This window comes from Oncorhynchus gorbuscha, linkage group LG25 (genome assembly GCF_021184085.1).
Source record: "Oncorhynchus gorbuscha isolate QuinsamMale2020 ecotype Even-year linkage group LG25, OgorEven_v1.0, whole genome shotgun sequence".
Classification (NCBI taxonomy): domain Eukaryota; kingdom Metazoa; phylum Chordata; class Actinopteri; order Salmoniformes; family Salmonidae; genus Oncorhynchus; species Oncorhynchus gorbuscha.
This window is the reverse complement of record NC_060197.1, coordinates 29,023,891-29,036,852: the sequence shown is the minus strand read 5'-3', so window position 1 is coordinate 29,036,852 and position 12,962 is coordinate 29,023,891. Positions and strand designations below refer to the sequence as shown.

The window sequence follows — 12,962 nt, the reverse complement described above, 5'->3', positions numbered from 1 at the left end:
GTGTAGTTGACTCCAAGTAGGCCGAGAGTGGACTAATAAGAGTGCTTGGATGCGGTGGACTGATATGGGGTGCAGTGTTTTCAGGTTAGAATGACGCGGTGAGCCGCCACCGAGGGTAGATGCCCACCCGGACCCTCCCCTATAGGTTCAGTTTTGCGGCCAGAGTCCGCACCTTAGGGGGGGGACTCCTGTTAATTCTCTATTTTGGTTAGATCAGGGTGTGACAAGGGTGGGAAATCTAGTTTTCCTATTTCTTTGTTTGGCCTGGTATGGTTCCCAATCAGAGGCAGCTGTCTATCATTGTCTCTGATTGGGGATCATACTTAGGCAGACTTTTTCCCCACCTTAGTTTGTGGGATCTTGATTTTGTATAGTTGCTGTGTAGCCTGCAGAACTTTACGTTCGTTTTGTTTTTCGGTGTTCATTTTAATAAACGTAAGATGTTCGCCTACCACACTGCACCTTGGTCTCCTCATTCAAACGAGACGAGCGTAACACAAAGTGGTCAAAGTAGCTGATTTGTGTCAAAAGTTGCATTATTGGTTGCATTTACAGTTTATGGAATGTTGGAAGTCATGATATCACAATGGGACCCTTATAATGTTGAATAAATCCCATTAAAGACAAAAAATATATAAAAGATATCAAAAAGTTGTACGTAACCAAACTGGTCCTGACTAGTCTACACATCTTCAAGTTTGAACAGCGTTTCCACAGCAGCTTAAACGGTGTAAGAGGAATAGAATAAAAAGGCAGAAGTATGATTACGATTTAGTCCGGATTTTTTGCTTTGCAAGCCCCACCTAAAAATGGCTCAACTTACCCCGTTCTCCCCTACTATGCCCTTTCTCGCTCTCTCCTCACGCATTGTGTGTTTCTCATGCCGTGTGTGTGTGTGTGTGTGTGTGTGTGTGTGTGTGTGTGTGTGTGTGTGTGTGTGTGTGTGTGTGTGTGTGTGTGTGTGTGTGTGTGTGTGTGTGTGTGTGTGTGTGTGTGTGTGTGTGTGTGTGTGTGTGTGTCATTGGGGGGGGGCATGCCCTTGTATGTCATGCCTTGCAGTGTGTCTGCATCATGTTTTTGGCAATCTCTCTCTCTCTCTCTCTCTGTGCATCTGTCTCTGTCTCTGTGCACTCCCTCTCATGTTTTTTGGCTGTGTGTCTCTGTCTCTGTGTGTGGTGTTAGGCAGTGGCAGCTGGAGCAGGGTCTGGCTAGAGTCACAGGGGAGAGGATGCAGTACGAGACAGAGTTTAAGGTCAGCACACTTAATGAGGTCATGAATAAATGAACACCGCTAAACTATGGCGCACACACACATTCATCACAGGCCCACGTGAGCTAGCTGCAGCCCCTTCCTCTTTCTTTTCTTGTCTCTCTCTTTCTCCCGCTCCTCTCTCTCCATCCATAATAGGCCCATGTGAGTCGCAGCCTTCTTCCTGCCCCTCCCTCTCCCATCCCTCTCTCTGAGACAGTGGATAAGGCTCAACCTTCTGTTTCTTTCTTTTCTCTTTCCCTCCCTCCCTCCCTCCCCCACTCACTCACTCACTCACTCACTCACTCACTCACTCACTCACTCACTCACTCACTCACTCACTCACTCACTCACTCACTCACAGAGGTTACAGTGTAGCTACAGACAGTTTGAGGATCTGACCGAGTCCTCCCTCCACTCTGACTGCCTGTTGAAGTTCTGTCGCCTGGGCCGTGAGCCCGTATACACAGGCGTGGGCATCCAGACTGATGTCATCAACACGTGACACCTCGCAGATGCACAGACACCTCCCGGCTGCTCAGGGTGCAGGTACTGAAAATGCTCAGATCTAGGATCAGCTCGTTCTTCCCGGTCTTGAGGTAAAGCGTAACACTGATCTTAGATCAGCACATAGGAACTTCACCATTCTACTTAGGCCTACCATTTGAGCTCACAGATGCCTCTGCCCTGTCATCATCTGGAATGTGCCCATTATAGGGAATGAAACTCATGTCGCGGTGTAGAGCAATAAACCTGATTATAAGTTGAATATGTTGTCTTATTTTATCATCTTAGTTTCATCTGCACTGAAAATATATTACGAAATCATTTCAGAACCAGGACATCAAAGGTTGCGTTTTTAAAGATATCAAACCATGTAATTACACAGTAAAGACGTTCAGATGACACGTTGCACTTCCATATCTAACCACAGGGTGGAAGTGCAGGCAAGGCTTTGCTCTCTACTTGACAGTCAGATGGCATTTGGCCCCGTCTGTTCTCTTGGCGAGCGCGGCTCCACTGTAAACAATAGTGTGCGGCCACCGAGGTGCCTGTCGTCCGCGATGCCCTGCACATCGTCAAATCAAACGGCTCTTTCAGCTGTTGGTATTGGAAGTTATTGCTTAGACTATACTTCCCAAACAATGTCAAAGCACAGAGAGAAACATCTTGTTGGGAGTCTGGGTAATAGCCAGGGCTATAGGCCTTGGGATGTATGTCATCATTAGAATGACATTCATTCTGTCTTTATACACGTTTCAGCATTGTCAAATAAACGTTATTATACGGTAGTAATGAGATAGTAGAGACCTATCATTTTCTTTCAGAAAATCGCATAAGTGGGCTACCACGTTTGTGAACATGAAGAAATACACACTGGGGGCGCTCGAGCCCTTTCACAAACTCTCTCACCCCCCAAGAAATCGCAGCATTTGTCATGCATGATAGTGTGAATGAGCGACTGTTTGTTGGAGTCTGCGAACAGATGAAGTAGAGGGAGAGGGTGGGTCGCGTTTATCGACAGCTATCATAACACTGTACATAGCCATAATATGACATTTGAAATGTCTATTCCTCTGAAATTTGAGTGTAATGTTTACTGTTCATTTTTGATTGACTATTTCACTTTTTGTTGTATTTATTTCATTTGCTTTGTCAATGTAAACATATGTTTCCCATGCCAATAAAGCCCGTTGAATTGAGTTTAAACCTTAGTTTACCCCACAGGTGGAGGAGGGGTTATATGTAAATTGAGGGAGGGCTAAAACCGACTCGACCAGAAGAAAAAAAAAAAGCTGAAAGAGAATTTCAACCCATTAGTGCGCCTGCCTGCTAGTCGGAAGATGGGGATTTTTTTCATTCGAACATACACCTCCCCTTTCCCAAACAAGCAGTCAGTCTGTCAATGTGCTCCGAGCGTTAGGCGAGTCAAACGAGTGGGATTTTGAACTAGTGAGACGGGGGACATATCGAATGGAAACCATTGAAAGCTATCCAGATTCCAAATGACTCGCCACATCAGACAGGCGAGTCTATAACATGCGAAGATGAGTTTAAATTCGATTTATTATTCAAAGTTGTATTCTGCTCTTGTTCGTCTGGTGAGGGCTGAAGTTGAATAGGCTGGAGATCTTCTAGCCTTCAGCTCTCTTTCTAGTCCAGTGTTTTGATGTGATAAATTGATTGCTGGAACTGTCAACACCACCTGAGTTCGTTTGTTTGAATCGCCAGTCTCATTTACAAATCGTTTGGGAAAGGATATAGATTTACTCACTGGAAAGAGAAGAGAAAGGACGCGCAGTGTGGATCAAACCGTGCGATGACAAATCCACCGACCAGCGAGCATCAACACGTCCTTCTGATGGAGCTACTGTTCTAAAACCGGGGGGAAAAGACTCTTCTATTTTTAAACACAGCATTTGCGCTCATGTCTCGAATCTTTTGAAACGACAATTTATTTATCGGAGTAAAAACTCAAAAGAAAATAAGAAGTAGAAAGGAATGGGAGAGAAACCGAAGAGAATCGGCGCAGAGAACAAGGGGACATTGTTTGGAAAACACAATTATAGGAAACACCAACACGCAACAGAAAATAGCTCTCCTCGAGCGCCTATCAAATTCGGATAGAGATCGATTCAACGGGAGTTATTTTTTTGTGGAAGAAGGGGAGTGGCGCTCAAGCCATTGAACACAGCTAGAGCAACTTTCTCTGCCGTAGTTGTCAATTACTACATTGTGTGCTTTATTATTCGTTTTATATCCATGCGGTTGCCCAAGGCACGATATTTCCTCCTCACGCATTGAGTGACTCACCTATAGCTTACACGGCCATAGCCTTTGTTTGAACAGCACCCCATCTATATCCTCATAGAAAATATACCATTTATTTTTAAATGGGGTTCAATCACAGGGGTTGTGGAGTTGCAATGGCGTGTCGGAGAAGTGGGAGTAAACTGGGATTTGTGCTGATATTCTTACTGGATTTACTGGGAACGGCGGTGAGCAACATGGAGCCTATCTACTGGAATTCATTGAACAAAAGGTATGTCGGAAGTAAAGTTGTGCAGCCTATGGGATTACTTTGCAGTCGTTTGTAAACGATAATTATAGGCCTATCTTTATAATGTGGAGAAAGCTCTCAATGAAGTTTGGAGAGGGAGGGTGTGTAATAACGACTTCAGCTCTCTCTCTCTCTCTCTCTCCATTGTCGAGTTATCCAAGGCTAAATGCGGCGTGGGCTTTTACGTGGCCCAGACTCGTAAATGCCCGCTTGTATTGAGTGTGTGTTGAGGGATTTTAAGACAATATTTCGAAGAAAACGCGTTTTCCTTTCGATGCTTATCGAATGGCCTGCATTTTTATCATTCCCAAATGTTTCTCCCATATAGCATATCAATTGCAATCACCCATTGAAATCAATATTGTTCAAAGTGACACTTTTCATCTAGTTGTTACATTGTAATTAAATTTAGATAGGACTACATACACGTTTGGCTATTGTCATGCAAACTGTTTATGGGTAGGGTTGAGTTGAACCTACAGGCAGTAGCAGGGTTCCCCAACTGGCGGCCCGCCTGTTGTTGCATTTATTATATAAAATACTTAAAAACACCAGGAAATAAGCTCCGTGATTAGAATGTTGTACATCTGTTCCCAAGTGGTCCTTTTGTAGCTCAGTTGGTAGAGCATGGCGCTTGTAACGCCAGGGTAGTGGGTTCGATCCCCGGGACCACCCATACGTAGAATGTATGCACACATGACTGTAAGTCGCTTTGGATAAAAGCGTCTGCTAAATGGCATTTATTATTATTATTATTATTCCCATGCAAATGTTACCAAGGTTAAAACATTTTAGTTTAATATTATATCTGTTTGGGGTTCTTGCTGTCAATTTGCAGTCTACAAATTATTTGTAAATATGTTCCTGCACCCGACCATCCCAAAAAATCGTCCCGTGGCTAAATCTATTTCAGGGATGGGCAACTTTGATTGGGGTAGGGGACACAACAAGTCTGAATTTATCATGAGGGGGCTCGAGTTGCTTCCAGTCTGCATACCCACCACATGTGCAGTTTTAAGAGCTCAATTCTATTCATTTTGCCATGGGGCATAGAGAAAATATTGCCATTTTTTAAGCAAGTTTGCTGTAATTCTACTCATTTTTCCATGGGGCATAGAGAAAATATTGCCGTTTTTAAGCAAGTTTGCTGTAATTCTACTCATTTTTCCATGGGCGGAGAGGAAAATGAAGTGTTTTTAATATGATCTCTGAGTGATAAAACAATATTAATCTCTTAGTAGCCTAATCTAGACACTGTGTAGCCTTGTAGACCAAGTTGGCACTGATTAACAATAGACCGCCTGCTCATAACACATTCAACTCATTTGCAATTTCCCTGTGTAAAAAGGAAAGTCCGTTGTAAGTGAGAAATGCCATTTAAAACACCTCCCATTTCCCACTCTGACTAACGACGAGACCACCTTACCTCCATTTCCTCACACCTCCACCAATTTCCATGCGTCTGAATTGACACCTGGTGGCGATGGTGTGTGTGTGGTAGGTAACCTACCCCAAACCTTGAGACTCCATAGCTGGTCTGGAACGGAATGTAGGTTATGCGCAGCAGTGCAGCTATTAGGCCGGGCTACAGATGCCGAGGGCTGTTTTAAGACGAATAGGCTTTTAATGCCTCCATGTGGTCGTCGGCTACTCCGGGGCCTATCTTCACTCGACAGATGCTGCAACAAGGGGGATCTAATTCTGCGCGGCTCTGCCATTGTAGCGCTTGGCATAAGCCTCTAATGAGGGTCTGCGTCCCAAATGGCACCCTATTCCCTTTGTATAGGGAATAGGGTGCCATTTGAGACGCACAAGGGTCTTTGTCAGTGGTGGGCGTCGTAATCTGATGGGTGCCCCTCTGCCTTGGACACGGGAGGGTAGTTTTCACTGAAGGAGTGTAGACTGTGTACTTTGTGAGTGGGCCTAATGCTCTGTTGATAGGGTGTCGTGTGATTTGATTCTAATTTAATAGACTTGCCACTTCACTTGTTCTGTTACCTCCATTTGTGAGGTAAGTAAGTCCTATGCCTCGGCCTAGAGCTAATTGATAACCGCGGTGACTTTCACACTAGCTACTTCACACTAGTTACTGTTTCACACTTTTACATTTTCCCCTGTGCCCACTCAGGTCATGAAAGAGACAATCTTTTTACATATCGCTCTCGTTCTCTCTCACAAAGTTTCCGCACAAAATTATTGCCCTGTCATTCTCCTCAGTTAAATCATGGAAGGCGTGTTCTTACATGGTTAATACAATGTGATTTACACAAGTTGTTACAAGTTAACAAGTGTTTCCGGAAATAATCCCCCCCCCCACACACACATACGCACGCGCACACTATATTTCTTGTATTCTGTCAAAATGATCACGCTCTGGTATCTAAAGCCAGGACAAATCAGTAAATTCATGCTGAAGTGCATGCATGGTTCACATTTTGGGTTTGGAGCAAATGCACAGGCAACTGTAGTTTAGGGTGTCCAACTGCCCTTTCTCCTTCCTCGCCCTCTGCCCTTCTCTCCCTCTCTCCGCTTGTCAGTGTCTTCTTCAAGTCACATTTCTCTGTTGCTTCGTGGACGTTCTCGCTGCCTCGTTCGTTCTCCCATTGTACCTATCGCTCTCGTTCTCTCTCATTTTATGCCTCTTTTTCTTTCTTTAATAGCTCAGACACGCCGATATGATTGTCAAACCTACTGCGGACAGAACTTAGCACATCTGAATCAGTGTTGGCAGTCCATTTCTTTTTGTGTTCACTCAGCAAAGACCTTGAAGTCGTGATCTACTCAGCCTTGTTAAATGAAAATACTCCAAATCAGAGGGTGGCAGTAGTGTTGTTTGGGCAATACATGTCCTTGTGTGTTTCTTAGTTTAAAAATAATTTTCCTACCTCATGATGCTATCTATTTTGTGAAGTGCACCAGTCCCTCCTGCAGCAAAGCACCCCCACAACATGATGCTGCCACCCCCGTGTTTCACGGTAGGGATGGTGTTCTTTGGCTTGCAAGCCTCCCCCTTTATCTTCCAAACATAACGATGGTCAGTATGGCCAAACAGTTCTATTTTTGTTTTGTCAGACCAGAGGACATTTCTCCAAAAAGTACGATCTTTGTCCCCATGTGCAGTTGCAAACCGTAGTCTGGCTTTTTTATGGTGGTTTTGGAGCAGTGGCTTCTTCCTTGCTGAGTGGCCTTTCAGGTTACATCAATATAGGGCTCGTTTTACTGTAGATATAGATACTTTTGTACCTGTTTCCTCCAGGTCCTCCTCCAGGTCCTTTGCTGTTGTTCTGCGATTGATTTGCACTTTTCGCACCAAAGTACGTTCATCTCTAGGAGACAGAACGAGTCTCCTTCCTGAGCGGTATGACGGCTGCGTGGTCCCATGTTGTTTATACTTGCGTACTATTGTTTGTACAGATGAACGTGGTACCTTCAGGCGTTTGGAAATTGCTCCCAAGGATGAACCAGACGTGGAGGTCTACCATGTTTTTTTAGGTCTTTTTTAGATTTATTTAGATTTTCCCATGATGTCAAGCAAAGAGGCACTGCGTTTGAAGTTAGGCTTTGAAATACATCCACAGGTACACCTCCAATTGACTCAAATTATGTCAATTATTCTATCAGAAGCTTCTTATGCCATGATATCATTTTCTGGAATTTTCCAAGCTGTTTAAAGGCACAGTCCACTTAATGTATGTAAACTTCTGACCCACTGGAATTGTGATACAGTGAATGATAAGTGAAATAATCTGTCTGTAAAAAATTGTTGGAAAAATGACTTGTGTCGTGCACAAAGTAGATGTCCTAACCGACTTGACAAAACTATAGTTTGTAAACAAGACATTTGTGGAGTGGTTGAAGAACAAGTTTTAATGACTCCAACCTCAGTGTATGTAAACTCCCGACTTCAACTGTATAGATATTTGGACGAGCAACGGCATAGACTAAGATACAGTTGAATAGGATAGAATACAGATGAGTAATGCAAAATATGTAAACATTATTGAAGTGGCCAGTGATTTCAAGTCTATGTTTGGAGGCTGCTTCCCTATAATGTGCTAGTGATGGCTATTTAACAGACTGATGGCCTTGAAGATAGAAGCTGTTTTTTCAGTATCTCGGTCCCAGCTGTACTGACCTCACCTTCTGGATGATAGCGGCGTGAACAGGCAGTGGCTCAGGTGGTTTTTGGCCTTGCTTTGACATTTGGTGCTGTAGATGTCCTGGAGGGCAGGTAGCTTGCCCCCAGTGATGCGTTAGGAGACCGCAGTACCCTCTGGAGAGCCCTCTGGTTGCGGGCAGTGCAGTTGCCGTACCAGGCGGTGATACAGCCCGACAGGCTTTTCATACTGGTCCCCCGTGGGGGGAAAAAAACGCAACTCCTTTTGGCTCCCCACACAGGGGATTGTGCTCTCTGATTGGCTCAAAGCCAAGTTGTTGGCCACTGATGAGCATTGCAATTCTACAAGTAGAAACGACAGGTTTGTCACCACCGGGTCGGCACTCAACAGGTAGCGCTTTTGTTCTAGCAAGAGAAGGAACGGCCTCCCACTGTGGTAATATCATATCGGCAGACTACACTCTTAGGAAAAAAAGTCCCCATAGTAGAACTCTTTTTGGTTCCATTTAGAACCCTTTCTACAGAGAGACCCAAAAGGGGTTTTACCTGGAACCAAAAAGGGTTCTACTATGGGGACAGCCGAAGAACCCTTTTAGGTTCCTGAAAGCACATTTCTTTTTCTAAGAGTGCTTTCAAATCAAATCAAATGTAATTATATAGCCCTTTGTACATCAGCTGATATCTCAAAGTGCTGTACAGAAACCCAGTCTAGAACCCCAAACAGCAAGCAATGCAGGTGTTGAAGTATGTTGGCTAGGAAAAACTCCCTAGAAAGGCCAAAACCTAGGAAGAAACCTAGAGAGGAACCAGGCTATGAGGGGTGTCCTCTTCTGGCTGTGCCGGGTGGAGATTATAATAGAACATGGCCAAGATGTTCAAATGTTCATAAATGACCAGCATGGTCAAATAATAGGTCTGGGACAGGTAGCACGTCCGGTGAACAGGTCAGGATTCCATAGCCGCAGAGGCAGAACAGTTTTGGCAGTGAGATTCTCTGTGTGTTTTATGCGCATGTCTATTTCCATCCTTTAGTCCATTCTTCTCTTATCTCTCTCCCTCCTACCCGCCATAACTACATATGGGGACACTGAGGTGCAGACCTCTGAATTTTTGGGGGAAATGGTTTATATTGTTATTTTCATTAAATTTGGAAACCCAGTTGGGATCTCAACTTACTGTTGGATCTCAACTTACAACTTTCTACTATTCTAACTTAGAGTTAGAATAGTAGAATACACTAGGTGAAACTTCTGAACTTAGTTGTGCATCAGCAGTTTTCCTCTTGCTATGTCACTCACTGACAGTTACAAAATTAGCCCATGATATTAGTCAGTTAATATTTTTTAGATTGGTCTAGTTAGTCTAGCCAGCTATCTAAACTTGTACACTGCAAAAAAGTTCAATATAACCAAGGCTAAATATCTAAAGGTATTGAGTGATAATTCACTTAAAATGTGTTTTTCTCTTTTCTTACAAAGCTAACGTCATTGGCAGATAATTTTGCTTAATACAAGTCATTTCGTATTTCAATATATTTTTCAAGATATTCGATCTTAACCCCCCCCCCCTCACTAAATCTCTGGACCTGGTTACAGTGCTGCTCCATCTCTTCCTGTCATTTTCCACCGGCCCTCTCTTTCTGCCAGTCCTCTCAGAGCCCGGTGGCCAGACGTGGCAAATTAAAAACGTGTCCCATTCAGACGCTGATTATACAGCTACACAGCAGGGGACACTGTGACTAAAGGTAGGATAGAGAAAGGAGGGGGTGTATGGTGTAGAGAGGAGAGGGAGGTAAGGCTGGATTTATTAAAAGGGGTGGAATGGCTGGAACATAAGGGAATGTATGTGAAAAAAGGGGGAAGGGGAAGAGGGGTTGGATAGTTGGGGAGAAAAAAAGTCAGGTGAGGTAGAGTGGGAGATAGTGAAGGAGAGAGAAGTCTGGGAGGAGTAAGGGTGGAATCGATATGAGTTAAGACAAGTGCCAATACACGTTATACTTAAATTAACAGGAATTCAACCAGAACAATCGCCTTGGGAGAATCTCCCTGAGACATACAGGGCCTTCAGAAAGTATTCGTACCCCTCGACTTATTCCTCATTTTGTTGTTAGAGCCTGAATTCAAAATCGATTCAATATATATTTATTTCTTACCCATCTACACACAATACCCCATAATGACAAAGTGAAAATCATGTTTTTAGAAATTGTAGCACCCCTGTGTCAATACATTTACGAATCCTCTTTGGCAGTGAATACAGCTGTGAGTCTTTCTGGACAAGTCTAAGAGCTTTGCACACCGACGCTACATCGCTTTGTGCACAGGGATTTTGTCATGCTGAAACAGGAAAGGGCCTTCCCCAAACTGTTGCCAAAAGTTGGAAGCACGGAATTGTCTAGAACGTCATTGTATTCTGTAGCGTTAAGATTTCCCTTCACTGGAACTAAAGGGCCTCGAACCATGACAAACAGCCCCATATCATCATTCATCATCAATCAAACTTTACAGTTGGTACTATGCATTGGGGCAGGTAGCGTTCTCCTGGCATCCGCCAAACCCAAATTCGTCTGTCGGACAACCAGACGGTGAAGCACGATTCGTCACTCCAGAGAACGCGTTTTCACTGCTCCAGAGTCCAATGGTGGCGAGCTTTACACCACTCCAGCCGACGCTTGGCATTGCGCATGGTGATCTTAGGCTTGTGTGTGGCTCCTCGGCCATGGAAACCTATTTCATGAAGCTCCCGACGAACAGTTATTGTGCTGACGTTGCTTCCAGAGACAGCTTCTACACTCACTACCGAATTCCAAACTGAGGACAGAAAATTGACGCGCTTCAGCACTTGGCAGTCCTGTTCTGTGATCTTGTGTGGCCTACCACTTTGCGGCTGAGCCGTGGTTCCTCGTAGGTGTTTCTCCTTCACAATAACAGCACTTGCAGTCGACCTGGCCAGCTGTAGCAGGGCAGAAATTGGACAAACTGACTTGTTGGAATGGTGGAATCCCATAATGGTGCCACGTTGAAAGTCACAGAGCTGTTCAGTAAGGCCATTCTACTGCCAATGTTTGTCTATGGGGAATCTATTACTGTGTGCTAGATTTTATACACCTGTCAGCAACGGGTGTGGCTGAAGTAGCTGAATCCGCTCAGTTGAAGGGGTGACCTCAGACCCCGCAGCAATGTTCCAAGATCTAGTGGAAAGCCTTCCCAGAATAGTGGAGGCTGTTATATCAGCAAAAGGGGAACCAACTCCATATTAATGCCCTTGATTTTTGGAATGAGATGTTCAATGAGCCGTTGTCCACATACTTTTGGTCATGTAGAGTGTGTTGTACAACGTTTGTACATTATTAGGGCTTCAAGTAGCGATTGTGGTGAAACCCGGTTGTGTTTCTTCTGGTTCACTATTAGGATTCTTATTATACCGGTTGGATGAACCTTTGATATATGGAATCTATGGACCAAGGTCTCTAAACGCAATACTTTCCAGACTAATACAGGACGTCAAACAACATACCAACTTACCAGTAAACATTCATGTGGCCGTGGTCTGGTTCATTAATGCATATAAATCAGACAGAGATATTCGCGTTGTAACCAAACTTGGTGCACATGTTCCAAACACTCGCTCCACATATGTGAGCATATTCACCACACGACCACACGGCGGTGCCATAACAGGCACGTGTTTTATCTCTCTTGATCTGTTTGACTCAGAGTGATGACATTTGGCACAACTGATAAGGGGTATCAGTCATAAGGTTCGCCATGATTGATATTCTGCCATTTAAGAATGTTTTGTGACAAACACTTAACCTACATCTCATCCGGAACTGGGCTGATCTAAATTAACCTTGATAAATGGCATCCATGGACTAAGGCCTCTCTCAATGCAAGATTTCCCAGAGTAGTATGTCAAACAACATGGCTGCTGCTGACAATAAACATTCAGGTGGGTGTGGTCTGGCACAATAAACATTCACGTGGGTGTGGTCTGGCACAATAAACATTCAGGTGGGTGTGGTCTGGCACAATAAACATTCAGGTGGGTGTGGTCTGGCACAATAAACATTCAGGTGGGTGTGGTCTGGCACATGAATGCATATAAATCAGACATGGATATTCGTACAGTAAATAAACTTGGCACGCATGTTCCAAACACTTGTCAAGTCTCAACATATGCAGGCACATTCAGATCAACCACATTGTAGTGCTATAACGGTCACATGTCTTATATATTTTGATCTAATAATGAGAAGGGATATGAGTGTAGCTAATCTGTAAAGTATGGTTCAGTTTGGCCACATGGGGGATGCTGTAGGACAAAATCCTTCATGCAAGATCATTGGCTTATTGCGGCCATATTGTTTGAGTATGACTTGAAGATGTACATCCCATAGACGCTATACACCAAAGTTTGTGCCGATCGGACGAGCGGTTCTGGAGAAGACAACATCATTACAAATCGTCCAAAATGTGCGTATTGCATGATCTGTTATATTTTATGTTGCGATATTTGGCAAGTGTGGTAAAGAG

At 44.0% G+C, this 12,962-nt stretch overlaps 1 protein-coding gene across 2 annotated transcripts in view; it reads left to right on the top strand.

Moving 5' to 3' along the window:
* The first annotated feature begins 3,121 nt into the window (after positions 1-3,121).
* efnb3b (ephrin-B3b) overlaps positions 3,122-12,962 on the top strand; it is a 120,948-nt gene continuing 111,107 nt past the window's right edge. For both annotated transcript variants that reach the window (XR_006835009.1, XM_046329262.1), the window contains exon 1: positions 3,122-4,292. Coding sequence is in view for 1 of the 2 variants with exons in the window: in XM_046329262.1 (XP_046185218.1) it covers positions 4,144-4,292 (149 nt within the window). In the remaining variant the exon portion in view is untranslated. The remainder of the gene's footprint in view (positions 4,293-12,962) is intronic.